The sequence below is a fragment of the Trichosurus vulpecula genome, chromosome 8, assembly GCF_011100635.1.
Source record: "Trichosurus vulpecula isolate mTriVul1 chromosome 8, mTriVul1.pri, whole genome shotgun sequence".
NCBI classification, from domain to species: domain Eukaryota; kingdom Metazoa; phylum Chordata; class Mammalia; order Diprotodontia; family Phalangeridae; genus Trichosurus; species Trichosurus vulpecula.
Window position 1 is genome coordinate 45,649,875 of NC_050580.1, and position 14,721 is coordinate 45,664,595.

Here is a 14,721-nt window from a genome sequence, read left to right on the forward strand (position 1 = left end):
TTCACAGAACTAGATAAATCTAACCACATAAAGAAGTTAAGAAGGAGAATATAGTTGTAGAAAAGTCAGATATGATACACCTCTGGAGAAAACTGAATGGGGAAAGAAAGGAATACATCTTTTTCTCAGTGGTATATGTCACCTATACAAAAATTGACAATGTATTAGAGCATTTAAAACCGCACAATCAAATATAGAAAAGCATAAATATTAAATGTGTCCTTCTCAGCTCATGATGCAATAAAAATTACTTTTAATAAAGGGCAGGGAAAGATAAATTAAAAATAAATTGGAACCTAAATAATCTAATACTCAAGAATGAGTGAGTCAAAGAACAAATTATAGAAACCATCAATAATTTTAGGAAAGAAAATAAAAACAGTGAGACAACATATCAAAATTTATTGGGTGTAGGCATAGCAGTGCTTAGGGGAAAATTTCTATCTCTAAATGCTTGCAACAATAAAGCAGAGAAACAGCAAATCAATGCATTGGCTGTGCAACTTGTTTTTAAAAAGTACTAAAAGAAAAAATAAAAAATCCCCAATTAAATATCAAACTGAAAATCCTGAAAATCAAAGAAGAGATGGACAAAATTCAAATGAAGAAAACCATTGAAGTGATAAATAAAACAAAAAGCTTGTTTTATGAAAAAAAAAACAATAAAATAGATAAACCATTGGTTGATTTGATTACAAAAGGAAGGAATAAAATCAAATTACTAGTATTCGAATTTAAAAAGATGAATTCACCACCAATGAAGAGGAAATTAAAGCATTAATTAGTTGCTATTTTGCCCAAAGTATGCCAATAAATACAAGAATTTGAGTGAAATGGATGAATATTTACAAAAATATAAATTGCCCAGATTAACAGAAGACGAAATAGAATACTTAAATAAACTCATCTTTAAAAAGAAATTGAACAAGCCATCAATGAAATCCATAAGAAAATATGGATTCATAAGTGAATTCTACCAAACATTTAAAGAACAATTAATTCCATTACTATATAAACTATTTGGGAACATAAGCGAAGAAGGTGTCCTACCAAATTCCTTTTACAACATAAATATAGTACTGATACCTAAAGCAAGAAGAGGCAAAACAGATAAAGAAAACTATAGACCAATTTCCCTAATTAATATTCATATAAAATATGAATATTAATATATTTTATAAATATATAAAATAAATATTTATATAAATTAATGTAAATATTAATATAAGATTTAAATATAATGCTAGCAAGGAGATTACAGCAATATAGCACAAGGATCATACCAGGTGGGATTTTTACCAGGAATGCAGAACTGGTTCAGTGTCAGGATAATTATCAGCATAATTGACCATTTCAATAAAAAAAAAAACAGAAATCATATGATTATTTCAATAGATGCATAAAAAGCTTTTGACAATATAAAACACCCATTCCTATTAAAAACATTAGAGAACGTGGGAATAAATGGAGCTTTCTTTAAAGTGGTAAGTAAAATATCGAAAAAGAATAGCAAACATTATCTGGAATAGGGATAAGCTAAAAACCTTCCCCATCAGATCACGGTGAAGCATGGATGTTAGCTATAATAATAAGAAAAGAAAAAGAAACCAAAGGAATTGGAATAAGTAATAAGAACACAAAACTATCACTCATTGCTGATGATATAATGGTATACTTAGAGAAACCTAGGGAATCAACTAAAAAAAGATGTGAAATAATTGACAACTTTAGCAAAGTTGCAGGATACAAAATAAACCAATATAAGTCACCAGCATTTATATATACTACCAATGAGGTCCCATAGCAAGAGATAGAGAAAGAAATTCCATTTAAGATAACTGTAGACAGAGAGGATTGTGGGAAGATGGTGGAGAAGGTCAGAAAATGCCGAGCTGTCTAGATTCCCCCCACAAACAAGACACAATAGCACCCCAGGGAGAATGTAGAGCTCTAAAAATAAATTAGAGTTGGGGCACAATGGTGGTCCTCCTGAGACAATCACAGAGGAGGTGAAGGAAAATTCTAGGACCAAAGTTTGGTCCCTATGAAGAGAAAACATCTCAGGCTAGTCCCCACTGAAACAACAAGCAGCAAGCCTTGTGACTAGGTGAGTTAGGATGTGACCTCAGCTCCAGATGCAAGAACTTTCACCTTCCAGACAGTGTGGGAAGCCATGCATCCTAGCTGGGGAAGATTAAGAGAACCTCTGGTGATAAGGAATGCCAGACCTGGCTATGCTGCTGAGAGGTGGCCCTGGGCAAGAAGGACCCAGCTTACACTTGGTGAGTGCAGAAGTACTGAAAAAGGATTTAAGACTAGAAGCACCATCTGCCACATCCTAGGACTAGTATTTTGATTACAAAAAATAAGTTGCTATAAATAAAAAAATAGGCAGGCAAAGGAGAAAAAATCCAGCCATAGAAAGTTACCATGGGAATAGAGAAGACCAAGTTTCATCTTCAGAGGGGAATACTGAAGCAAAAAAAAAAAAATACTTCTCCTACCCCAAAGAATAATGTTAAATGGTGACCTGCCCAAAAAAAAATTGATAGAAGAATTTAAAAAGTTTTTAAAATTTGAATGAGAAAGATTGTGGAAATTTCTTTAAAAAAAACAATCCAAGAAAAACAAGGAGATTATGAAAAGAGAATCAATCAACTAGAAAAGGAGATCCAGAATCTTAAAGAAGAAAATGACTACTTGAAAATTAGAATTGGGCAAGGGGAAGCCAGTGAAGTTACAAGAAATCAATAAATGATAAAATATAAAGCATGAAAAAACATTGAAAAGAATGTTAAACATGAGAAAAACAACTGATCTGGAGAACAAATCAAGAAGAGAAAACATAAGAATAATCAGATTACTTGCAAGCTATGATACCAAAAAAACAATCTTGATGCAATAATGCAAGAAATAATTAAAGAAAATTATTCTGAAGAATTAGAACAAGAGGGGAAAGTAGACATAGAAAAAAATCCACCAATCAACACCTGAAAGATATTCTACAAGGAAAACCTACAGGAATAGCATAGCTAGATTCCACATCCCCTTCCCCCAGGTCAAGAATAAAATGTTATGAGAAACACAAAAAAAAAAACAATTTAAATATGCCACAATTAGAATCACACAAGACCTAGCACTGGCTACACTAAAAGACCACAGATCTTGGAACACTATATAGCAAAGATCAAAAGAGCTGGAGTTGTGGCCAAAAACATAATACCCAGAAAAGTTAAGCATAATCTTAATAAAAAAATGGACTTTTAATGAATTGTCAGAATTTCAGGATTTTGTTAAAAAAAAAAACCCTGAACTTAATAGAAGATTTGACTTATAAAAACCAAGAGAAATATAAGGTACATATCAAAGACTAATTGCAAGGAACTTAGTGAGGACAGACTGCTTACCTTTTTTATAGAAGGAAATATAAAACTTATGTTTAAGATTCTTACTATTAATCGGGTAGTTCATAAGAAAGATTAGAATAGACCTGAATATGATATAATTTTTAAAAGTAAGACTGTTTAGGAACAGGCAAAAAGTAGATTATTTTAAACAAATGAAGTCTGAGAGGAAGAATTGATACAGAGGAATTAAATGGGGGAGGAGGGCTAGTAGTTCTGGAGCCCTACTTTCATTGGTAATGGGTTCAAGAGGGCATTTCAGAAAGAAATAAAAGGCTAAAGTTATGGGGGGAAAGAGGATAAGTGAGAGATTTCTAGAGGGAAGGGTGAGAGATTAGGGTAAGGGGGTAATAGAAGGGTGTTTAGATTAATAGGAATGGAAGAATAAGGGAGGGATCTTTGGAGGGAGGCTTAGGTTAGTAGTTAAGGAAGGCAAGGTAAAAGTAGAGGAGTCATGAGGGATAGGAAATAAGAGATGCACACAAACATAAAATAAAGATCAGGAGTAGAATTTATTAGGGAAAAACAGGGATAGTAATCATGATCTCAAACATAGTTAAAGCTAAAATACATTTAATCATAAGAGAAAAATAGGGAACCTACAAAATATATCAGCCCAATAAATCAATATTGTTTTAGACTACTTAAAATAACTAGACTGTATAAGGATCTAACATTGCTGTGGTGTAGGAAATGACAAATTTGTGGAGTTAGAAAAATATGGCAAGACTCGGACTTGTTAAAAATGTATCCACCCTAGGAGAAACAGAGGACAAATAAGTAGAGTACAGCATTGCATAGATGCACATGAATATATGTGTCAATATATCAGTATGATTATAGATATCTAAGTATATGTATGTTATGTAAGCATACGTATGTATTGTATATGAGGGTATATATCTTTGTGAGTATATGTATACATGCATACATGTATATATTTTTGTATGTATGTGTGCACATGTGTATATGTGTGTACATATACATATGCATATACATATATAAAATCTGTGCTTAATTGTACCTTTTTGGGGGGAAAAGGAAGAGGGGAAAGGAACAAAGTAAAATGTGCACAGCAGAGAACAAAAGAAAACTTACAAGAAAGCAAAGATGGACAGCTCTGAACACATCATGTAGAATTTCTTATATAGGCTTTCTTGTATATTTTTCTTTGTATATTATGAATCCTCTCAAGTTGTGTTGTGCACACAGCAATGTTTTTTGACTTATTTTGTACTTAAGTTTTAATATTTAAGTTTATATTACTCTTTTCTTAAAAATAAAAAAAATAACTGCAGATAATATAAAATGCTTGGGAGTCTACTTGCCAATACAAACCCAGGAAGTATATGAACTCAATTAGAAACCATTTATAACAAAATAAAGTCAGATTTAAACAATTGGAAAAATACTAATTTCTCATGGGTAGGCCAAGACAACCTACTAAGATGACAATTTTTACTCAATTAATTTGGTTATTTGGGGCCATAAAAATCAAACTACAAAAAACTTTATAGAGCTAGAAAAAATACAAAATTCATCTTGAAAATTAAAGGTCAAGAATATCAAGAGAATTAATTAAAAGAAATGTGAAGGAAGCTGGCTAGTTTTACCAGATCTCAAACTTTATTATAAAGATGTTTTCATCAAAACTATCTGGTGGGCCAGCAAAGAAATAGAGTGGCATATCAGTGGATCAAATCAGGTAGGCAAAACTCACTAGTAAATGACCATGGTACTCTAATGTTTGATAAATCAAAAGACCCCAGCTTTTGGGACAAGAATTTGCTACTGGACAAAAACTTCTGTGAAAACTGGAAAAAAAAATATGACAGAAACAAGGTATAGATCAACATTTTATACCATACGCCAAGATAAGATTAAAATGGGTACATGAACAGGACTTCTAGGAGCCAAGATGGTGGAGTAAGCCGTATATTCCTATAATTACCCCATATTCACCTCCAAAATATAATAGGGCCCTAAAACATCCTGAAATGGCAGAACTAGCAAAAAAGATGAGTTAAGATGATCTTTTAACCCAAGAGACTTGGAAGATTGGCAAGAAAGGTCTGCCTCACTCATATAAAAGGAAATGTCTTAGCAAGTTAGCAGCAAGCCCCACTCCAGAAAATCAGTGGTAGATCCTGAGGCATAGTGGGGTGAAGCAGGCAAACACTGATACCAGGACCCCCCCCACTTGCCTCAGGATAGCCAGGGGAATGGGCAGACTCCAGGACTGACAATCACCACATGCTTCAGTGTAGCCCCAGATAAACAGGCATCCTCCAGAAGCCAGACCTAAATGTGGTTCAGCACAGCCCCAGGCAAACAGGTAGACACCAACCCTAAGAGTGCCCAAGCAAGAAGGCGGCCATCATCACCTGTCCTGACCACTTGCTTCAGCATAGCCCCAAGCAAACAGGCAGTCTCCAGAGAATATGTTCCAGTGTAGCCCTGAGGAAACACAGAAACAACACACTGGCCTCAGCACACACCAAACACTAGCACTAAGATCCCAGGTCAGCACCAGGTAAGCTGCCAGACTCCCATGGCCTCCAACAGTGTGAGCTCTCCATAATCTAAACCCCTAAATACAGCACCAGACAGCAGGGTCCCCTGTGGACCTTAGGGCATATCAGTATAGCATCAGGTAAATAGCCAGGGCCTGAAGCCACAGGAACAAGAAGCCTGAGACAGTGCCCCTTTCACTCTGATAAGCAGAGCTCAAATTTAAAAGAAAGGAAGGCCAAAAATGATGAGCAAAAATAAACAACAAAAAAACGAATCTGACCATAAAAAGTTGTTATGAAGATGGAGAAGACCAAGACACAAACTCAGAAGTGGACAACAATATCAAAACCTATGGGCAAAATCCCAGAGAAAAATGAGAAGTGGTCTCAAGCCCAGAAAGAACTCGTGGGAGACCTTAAAAATCATTTAAGAGAGAAAGAAGAAAAATTGGGAAAAGAAATGAGAGTGATACAAGAGAATTATGAAAAATGACTCAACAGCTTGGACAAAGAAACAACTGCTTAAAAAGTAGAACTGGCCTAATGGAAAAGGAGATGCAAAAATACACTGAAAAAACAACTTCCTAAAAAGTACAATTGGCCAAATGGAAAAGGAAATATAAAAGCTAACTGGGGAAAACTACTCCTTAAAAGTTAGAATTGGACAAGTGAAAGTTAGTGACTCTAAAAGACATCGAGAATCAATCAAACACATTCAAAAGAATAAAAAATAGAAGAAAATATGAAATACCTCATTGGAAAAACAACTGACCTAGAAAATAGATTCAGGAGATATAATGTCAGTATCATTGGGCTACTGAAAGCCATAATCAAAAGGAGGAACTGGATAGCATCTTTCAAGAAATTATTAAGGAAATCTGCCCTGATGTCAACAGAGGGCAAAATAGGCATTGAAAGAATTCACTGATCACCTTAGGAAAGAGATCCCAAAATAAAAACCCCAAGGAACATTATAGCCAAATTTCAGCACCACCAGGTCAAGGAAAAAAGTTCTACAAATGACCAGAAAGAAACAATTCAAATATCAGGGAGTCACAATCAGGATTACATAGGACACATCAGCTGCAACGTTAAAGAACAAGAGGTCATGTAACATGATATTTTGTAAGGCAAAGGAGCTAGGACTACAACCAAGAATCACCTACTTGGTGAATTTAAATGTAATACAACAAGGGCAAAAATGGCCAATCAATGAAATGGAAGGATTACACACTTTCAAAAGGAGAAGACCAAAACTGAAGAAAAAAATTATCTCCACTATCAAGACCCAAGAGAAACCTAAAAAGCTAAAAGGGGAAAAGAAAACATAAGGGATTCAATGTAGCTGAACTGTTTACATCCCTACATGATAAGATGATACTTGCAATTCTTAAAAATTATGCCAATAGTAGTACAGCTAAAAGGAGTGTACATGGACAGGGGTACAGATATAAGGTGAATTTGAGGGAATGACATAAAAATAATTAAGAGGTGAGAAGTAGGAGTACATTAGGTGCAGAAGGAAGGGAGAGGTAGAATGGGGTAAATTATTTTACATGAAGAAGTGGAAAAAACCTGTTATAGGGGAGGGAAAGATGAGAGGGTAGGAGATGACCATTGCTTGAACCTTACTCTCATCAGTATTAGAACAAAGAGAGAATAATATACACAAACAATTGGATATGGAAATATATCTTAACTGACAGAAAATTAGGAGGGGAGGAAGTTAAGTAAAGGAGCATGGAGGGGAGGGGTAATTGACAGAAGAGAGGGCAGACTGGAAGAGGTGGTAGAAGCAAAACACTGGGGAGGAGGGAAAGGGTGAAAGAGAGAGAGGACAAATGGGGGAAAAATAAGATGGAGGGAAATACACTGTGAGTAAACATAACTGTGAATGTGAATGGGATATAATCTCCCATAAAAAAAGAAATGGATAGCAGAGTAGATCAAAAGCCAGAATCCTACAATATGCTGTTTACAAGAAACACACTTGAAGCAGAGACACACACACAATGTAAAGGTAAGAAGCTGGAGCAGAATCTATTATGCTTCAGCTGAATGGAAATAAGAGCATAGGTAGCAATCCTGATCTCAGACAAAGTAAAAGCAATAATAGTCATAATTAAAAAGATAAGGAAGGACACTACAACTTGCTAAAAGGTACTATAGACTATGAAGTAATATTGATACTAAGCATATACACACCATGTGGTATAGCATCCAAATTTTTAAAGGAGAAGTTAAGTGAGTGACAGGTCCATGACCAAATAAGACATAGAGAGTGTTATGAAATGTAAAACAGATAATTTTGATTACATTAAATTAAAAAAAAAACTTTTGCATAAAGAAAAGCAATTCAATCAAAATTAGAAGGCAAGCAGAAAGCAAAGGAACAATCTCTATAAGAAAGTGTCTCTGATAAAGGCCTCATTTCTCAACTATAAGAGAACTGAGTCAAATTTACAAGAATACAAGTCATTCCCCAATGGATTTCAAAGGCTATGAACAGTCAGTTTTCAGATGAAGAAATCAAAGCTATCTATAGGCATATGAAGTACTTTAAATTACTTTTGATTAGAGAAATTAAAATTAAATCAACTGTGAGGTAGTAGCTCACACCTATCTGACTGGCTTATATGACAAAAAAAGGGAAATGATTAATGTTGGAAAGGATGTGGGAAAATTGGGACACTAATCCAACGTTGGTAGAGTTGTGAGCTGATATAAGTATCCAAGAGAACAATTTAGAACTATACCAAAGGGCAACCAAACTGCATATGTTATAAACCAGCAATACAACTACTCGGTCTGTATTCCAAAGAGGTCATAAAAAAGGAAAAAGGACCTTCATGTGCAAAAATATTAAAAGCAACCCTTTTGTGGTGGTAAAATATTGGAAATTGATGGAATGCCCATCAATTGGGGAATGGCTGAACAAGTTCTGGTATATGAATGGAATGGAATACTATTGTGCAATAAGTAATGAGGAACAGGTAAAAAATAAAAAGGGACAATTTTGAATATATTAAATTTAAAAGGTCTTGCGCAAATAAAATCAATGCAACAAAGATTAGAAGGAAAGAAGAAAACAGAAACATTTTATAATAAGAGTCTCTAATAAAGGCCTTGCTTCTCAAATATGTAGAAAACACATTCAAATTTATAAGAATACAAGTCATTCCTCAATTGACAAATGGTCACAGTATATAAACAAGCAATTTTAGGATGAAGTGATCCAAGTTATTCATAGTCATATGAAAAAAAATGCTCTAAATAACAATTTATTAGAGAAATGAAAATTAAAACAAGTCTGAGGTTCTGCCTCATACCTACCAAATTGGCTAATATGGCAAAAAAAAGAAAATGACTTCAAAAAATAAAAAGGACTAATCTGTACGAAAACATTTCTAGCAGTATGTTTTTGATAGCTAAGAATTGGAAATTGAGAGGGTGCCCATCAATTGAGGAATGGCTAGAGGAGTTGTGGTATATGATTGTAATGGAATATTACCGTACTATAAGAAGTGATGAGCAGGATGATTTCAAAAAGTCCTGGAAAGACTTATATAAACTGATGCAAAGTGAAGTGAGCAGAACCAGGAGAACATTTTACACAGTAAGAGCAATATCGTATGATGATCAATTGTGAATAACCTAGCTAATCTCACCAATACAATGATCTAGGACAATTGCAGAGGACTCATGATGAGAAAGTTTTCCTACCTCCAGAGAAAGAGCTGATGGAGTGCTAATGCAGATCAAGGCACGCTATTTTTCAGTTTCTGTATTTTTTGTGTTTTTTTTTCTTTTGGGTCTGAGTCTTCTTTCACAACATGACTAACATGATAGTATGTTTTGAATGATTGAACATTTATACCCTATTTCAAGTTGTTTACTGTCTCAGAGAGGGGGTAAGTGAGGAAGGGAGAAAATTTGGAATACAAAATGAAAAAATATGAATGATAAAAATTGTTTTACATATAACCAGTAAAAATAAAATATAATTTTTAAAAAGCTTTTCATAACCTGTAATCTTACCAGTCTTCTTTAACACTGATTTTTTTCCATGAACTCTATTATCTAATGACACTAGTCTCTTTGTTATTCCATGAACAAGAAACTCCATATGTGGACTCTACAGATTTTCATGGGATGTCCCCTCATTCCTGAAACCCTTTCCCTCCTCCTATCTGCCTTCTAGTTTTCTTGGGTTCCTTCAAATTTCAGGTAAAGACTCACTTTCTACAAGAAGCCTTTCTCAGTTCATTTAAATCTTAATGCTTTCACTCTCAGGTTACCTCCCAATCTTAACCTGGATATGTATATATATACATATATATATATGTATGTATATGTGTGTGTGTCCATATACATACATACATACATATATGTTATATATATACATATATATATGTCTTGTTCATAGTTGTTTCCATGTTGTCTTCCCTATTGTGCAATGAGCTCCTTGAAAGCAGAGATTGTCTTTGACCAATGTTTGTAATCCCAACACTTAGCACAGTACCTGAGACATACTGTTGACTCAATAAATGTTGTTGATTTACTGCCTGTAAAAGTGTAAATACAAAGCAGCAATATGGGAGTTCAGGAAAAGCACCATATATGTAGTGCTTGAGCTCAGTTTAAAAGAAAAGAGATTCTATGAGACAGAGGAAAAGAAGGAATACATTCCAAGTATGAGGATGGATGAAAAATGGAAAATGAGGGGAGATGAAGTGCCACTTGAAAATAATAGAGAAAACACCAGTTTGGCTGGATTTCATACTTAAGCTATGAGGCTGAAAAAAGAAGGGTTTTTTGTGAGGGGCTTTAAATGTCGAGTGCAGGACTATTCACTTTATTCTAAAGACAATAAGGAATCATTAGAGTTTATTGAGTAGAGGAGTAATATGGCCAAAACTTTTGACCATTTTTGATCAAATTTTTTGACCATTTAAGGATATTTCAGAGGTAAGAATAGTAAGAACTAAAGGATATTCCCATTCTTCCTGGATTTGCTGGTATCCACATGCTGTCAGCTTACAAGGAGTCATGCAGATAATGGAAAGGAATTAGCCATTTTCTCATATTGCTCACTGATTATAAGTGTGTAGCATGATATGTTTTTAATACAGCAAAGTACTTAGGGTCTTCGTAGTCAAAGAACCAAGACATATAATTGGCCTGTGGTATTATTAACTGAAGGTTAAGATTTCCAGTGATATGGTCGCTGTCAGATTAGTTGTTCTAAGAGTAGGAAAGTCAGTTTTTTACCCCTCTGAGGGGGTAGGGTGGGTTATCCAGTATGATATAGAGAAAAAACCTTGGATTCAGAGCATGAAGACCAAGGTTTTAATCACAATTATCTTCTCTTGTCTTTTATTTTCCCTGTTTGACAAATGAAAAATTTGGACCAAGTGATATCAAAGGCTACTTTCCAGCTCTAAATTATATAATCCAGTCAGTGTAAGCAAGATCTTCCTCCTTGTCTTCTAGGAATTTTGTTTAATTTACTTTCCATTAAATGTATTTTTTGTGCCTAGTTCAGGGTTCCTGGTTTTTCAGATAACACAAAATTAATCATCTTTTATGTCAACACAGATAAAATTCACAAAGAAATTGATCGAGTGATTGGACATCATAGAATTCCTTCCATTAAAGACAAACTGGAGATGCCCTACACAGAGGCTGTGGTGCATGAGATACAGAGATACTTTAATCTTGCCCCTTTCAGTTTGCCCCATGAAGTAACCCGTGATACCCAACTCTATCAATACTTCATACCTAAGGTAAGAAAGAGGTATATGACAGAAATATCATAGCTGAGTTAGAATCTAGAACTACATTCTCCTTTGACTCCTGAACTCCATGTGTGAATTTTAGCAAGTGTCATAAAGTATTGTAAAAAACAACCATCTTACCAAGAACTCTATGAGGTGTAAGATGCCTAATTGAGTGTGTATGCCATGCCCTCCTCAAGTCAAATCTGATGAGAGCAAGATTCACTCATTCCCCCTCACCTGTCCCTTCTTCCCTTCCAATGAACTGCTTTTTCTTGTCACTTTTACGTGAGATAATTTACCTCATTCTCTCCCTTTATCCCTCTGTCAATATATTCCTCTCTCATTCTTTAATTTAATTTTGTTTTTTAGATACTATTCCTTCATATTCAACTCACCCTGTGCACTCTGTCTATGGGAAGGGGATAAAAACGGGGGCGGGGATGATAGAAAGGAGGGCAGATGGGGGAGGAGGTAATCAAAAGCAAACACTTTTGAAAAGGGGCAGGGTCAAGGGAGAAAAGTTAATAAAGGGGGACGGGATAGGATGGAGGGAAATATAGTTAGTCTTTCACAACATGAGTATTGTGGAAGTGTTTTACGTAATGATACATATGTGGCCTATGTTGAATTGCTTGCTTGCTTAGGGAGGGTGGATGCAAATGGAAGAGTGGAGAGAATTTGGAATTCAAAGTTTTAAAATCATATGCTCAAAAGAAAAAGTTGCTTTTGCATGCAACCAGGAAATAAGATATATAGGGAATGGGGCATAGAAATCTATCCTGCCCTACAAGAAAGTAAGCAGAAACGGGACAGGAGGTGGAGTGGGGTGACAGAAGGGAGGGCTGACTGGGGAATGAGGCAATCAGAATATATGCCATCTTGGAGTGGGGAGGAGGGTAGAAATGGGGAGAAAATTTGTGACTCAAAATCTTGTGGAAATCAATTTTGAAACTAAAATATTAAATAAACAATAAAATTTTTAAAAAAGAAAATCATGAAGCTGCTGGTGAGTTAGGAAGGACGTTTATTAATGTTCTTGCAAGAGTGGGCACCCAACAAGTAGGCGCACACGTTGAGACAAATACACAGCTTTTTATTCCCTATTCCTGATTCATATTTCCCTTCCCTATTTCTCCATTGCTGGGTACCACAGAATTTACAGCCTTTTGGGACTGCCTAAACTCCTTTTGTGAGTCTCCACCTCCCCCCTGTGTAGCCAGAATGGCCTTTGTTTTCTTTGAATGACTCAGCTTACCTCATTGAGCCTCTGGACACTGTGGCTTGCTCTTCCGGGGCAGGAAGCCCAAAGAGCATTCCAGGAAGCAGACAACTTCCTGTGTGATGAGTCATGGGGCTGGCTGAGGGGAGGTGTTAACGGCTACGCTAGGGGGAGGGGCCAAGTCAAGAACCAATCGGCCCTGGTCGTTCAGGCGGTGCTTGATGATGTCAAAAACTCTATAAGAGGGGAGAGGACAGCTTGAAGATTCTTTTTTCCTTTTCCGGTTGGAGCCAGAGACAGTTACAGCGACAGTTACAGCGACAGTTACAGCGACAGTTACAGCTACAGTTACAGCCACAGCCACAGCTGAAGCAGGAGCTGCCAGTAGCAGAGCTGACCTACGGGAGGAAGCTGAACAAAGACTTCAGTCCAGTGGGTAATCTTATTACCATAGAGGGGGAAACATGATTTTGCTTTACGCAATCATGCTTCTCTGTAGCCTCCTGGTTACTCTTTCAAGGCGTACTTATTGGGCCTGGAAGCTTTTGATCAATATATCAAAATGGGGTTGCTGGTTCATGGGTTGGTTACTGTGGAGCCTAAATAAATGTTTTGATTCTTCTGCCTTCTACTTTGAGAGTTTCTTATATCCGGCGGTTCCGAACGTTTCAAACATGTTTATGATCCTCTTTGAGATTATATACTCTGCCCTCCTATTACATTTGGCGACGAGGATGGGATCGCTAGGTATAAGATCTCTATTTAGAAGCAGAACAATTCCAGAGGAAGAGACGAATATCCCAGGATGGGAGGATCCATTTTATTCCTCCCTAGCAAAAGAATTGGCTAAAAAAGCTGGACCCTGTGAAAACTGGGAACCAAGGCTACGGAGAGGAGATCCTAGGGATTTGGAAAAGTGTTTACGAGAAGTTGGGATTCAGTCAGGGGCATCACTATCTAGGCAAAGCTGGATAGTGTTATCAGCCTACCGGCTAGTATACGAAAGATTGAGATTAAGTGAAAGACATGGGGGCACTCCTACCCCACAGGAAGAAGGGGAATCTCAGATAGCAGGAGACCAAACTGACTCAAATGAGAACTTTTCTATTAATGTGGCTAAGAGCAACAGGAGACCAAAAAAGCCCAGAGTGCATTTCAACCCAGCCCAGAAAGAGCCTGACTGCCTGCTTCGTCCTAGCCATGGTGGCAGAGGAAGTGAGTGGGGAGAGAATGAGACAATGTTAGGGGCTGAGGCACAAAACACTACTGGGGTTCAGGATGTGCCTCACACAGAGAATAGGAGATGGTTAAATGATCAGACAAGGGCTCGACCCATACAAAGGAGGAAGACAGAAACCCGAGGTGAAGATTCAGTTACAAGGGAAATTCAGGAAGATTTCTCACCGCAAGAGGTCACAGATATTTTGAGTAGATTCAGCCAAAGAATAGGAGAACCATTGATATCTTGGATGGTAAGACTCAGTGATCAAGGGGCCAGTGGAATATCAGTAGATGGGACAGACTGCATGAGATTCATAGGTATCAGCCATGATCCTCTAGTTCAACAAGCTTTTAGGGAACATCATCAGCAAGGAGATGGTGATAGCAGGACTACTCTGTTGGCATTAGCCGCTGTGGGATGCAATAAGAGATATGCTACTGATTCTATGTGGCCCACTGAGCACAGACCCTGGTATTCACTTAGAGATTGTATCATGAGACTAAAGGAGGAGGTAATGAAGACTGCCATTATGATAGGAACTGCAGACAAATATTACAATGATCCAATGGAACTGCCTCATAGG

At 36.4% G+C, this 14,721-nt stretch overlaps 1 protein-coding gene across 1 annotated transcript in view; it reads left to right on the forward strand.

The window, feature by feature from the left end:
* Positions 1-14,721, forward strand: part of LOC118828771 (cytochrome P450 2C44-like) — a 57,750-nt gene that overhangs the window by 34,020 nt on the left and 9,009 nt on the right. The window contains exon 7 of the mRNA XM_036735627.1: positions 11,516-11,703. Coding sequence (XP_036591522.1) covers positions 11,516-11,703 — 188 coding nt within the window. The remainder of the gene's footprint in view (positions 1-11,515; positions 11,704-14,721) is intronic.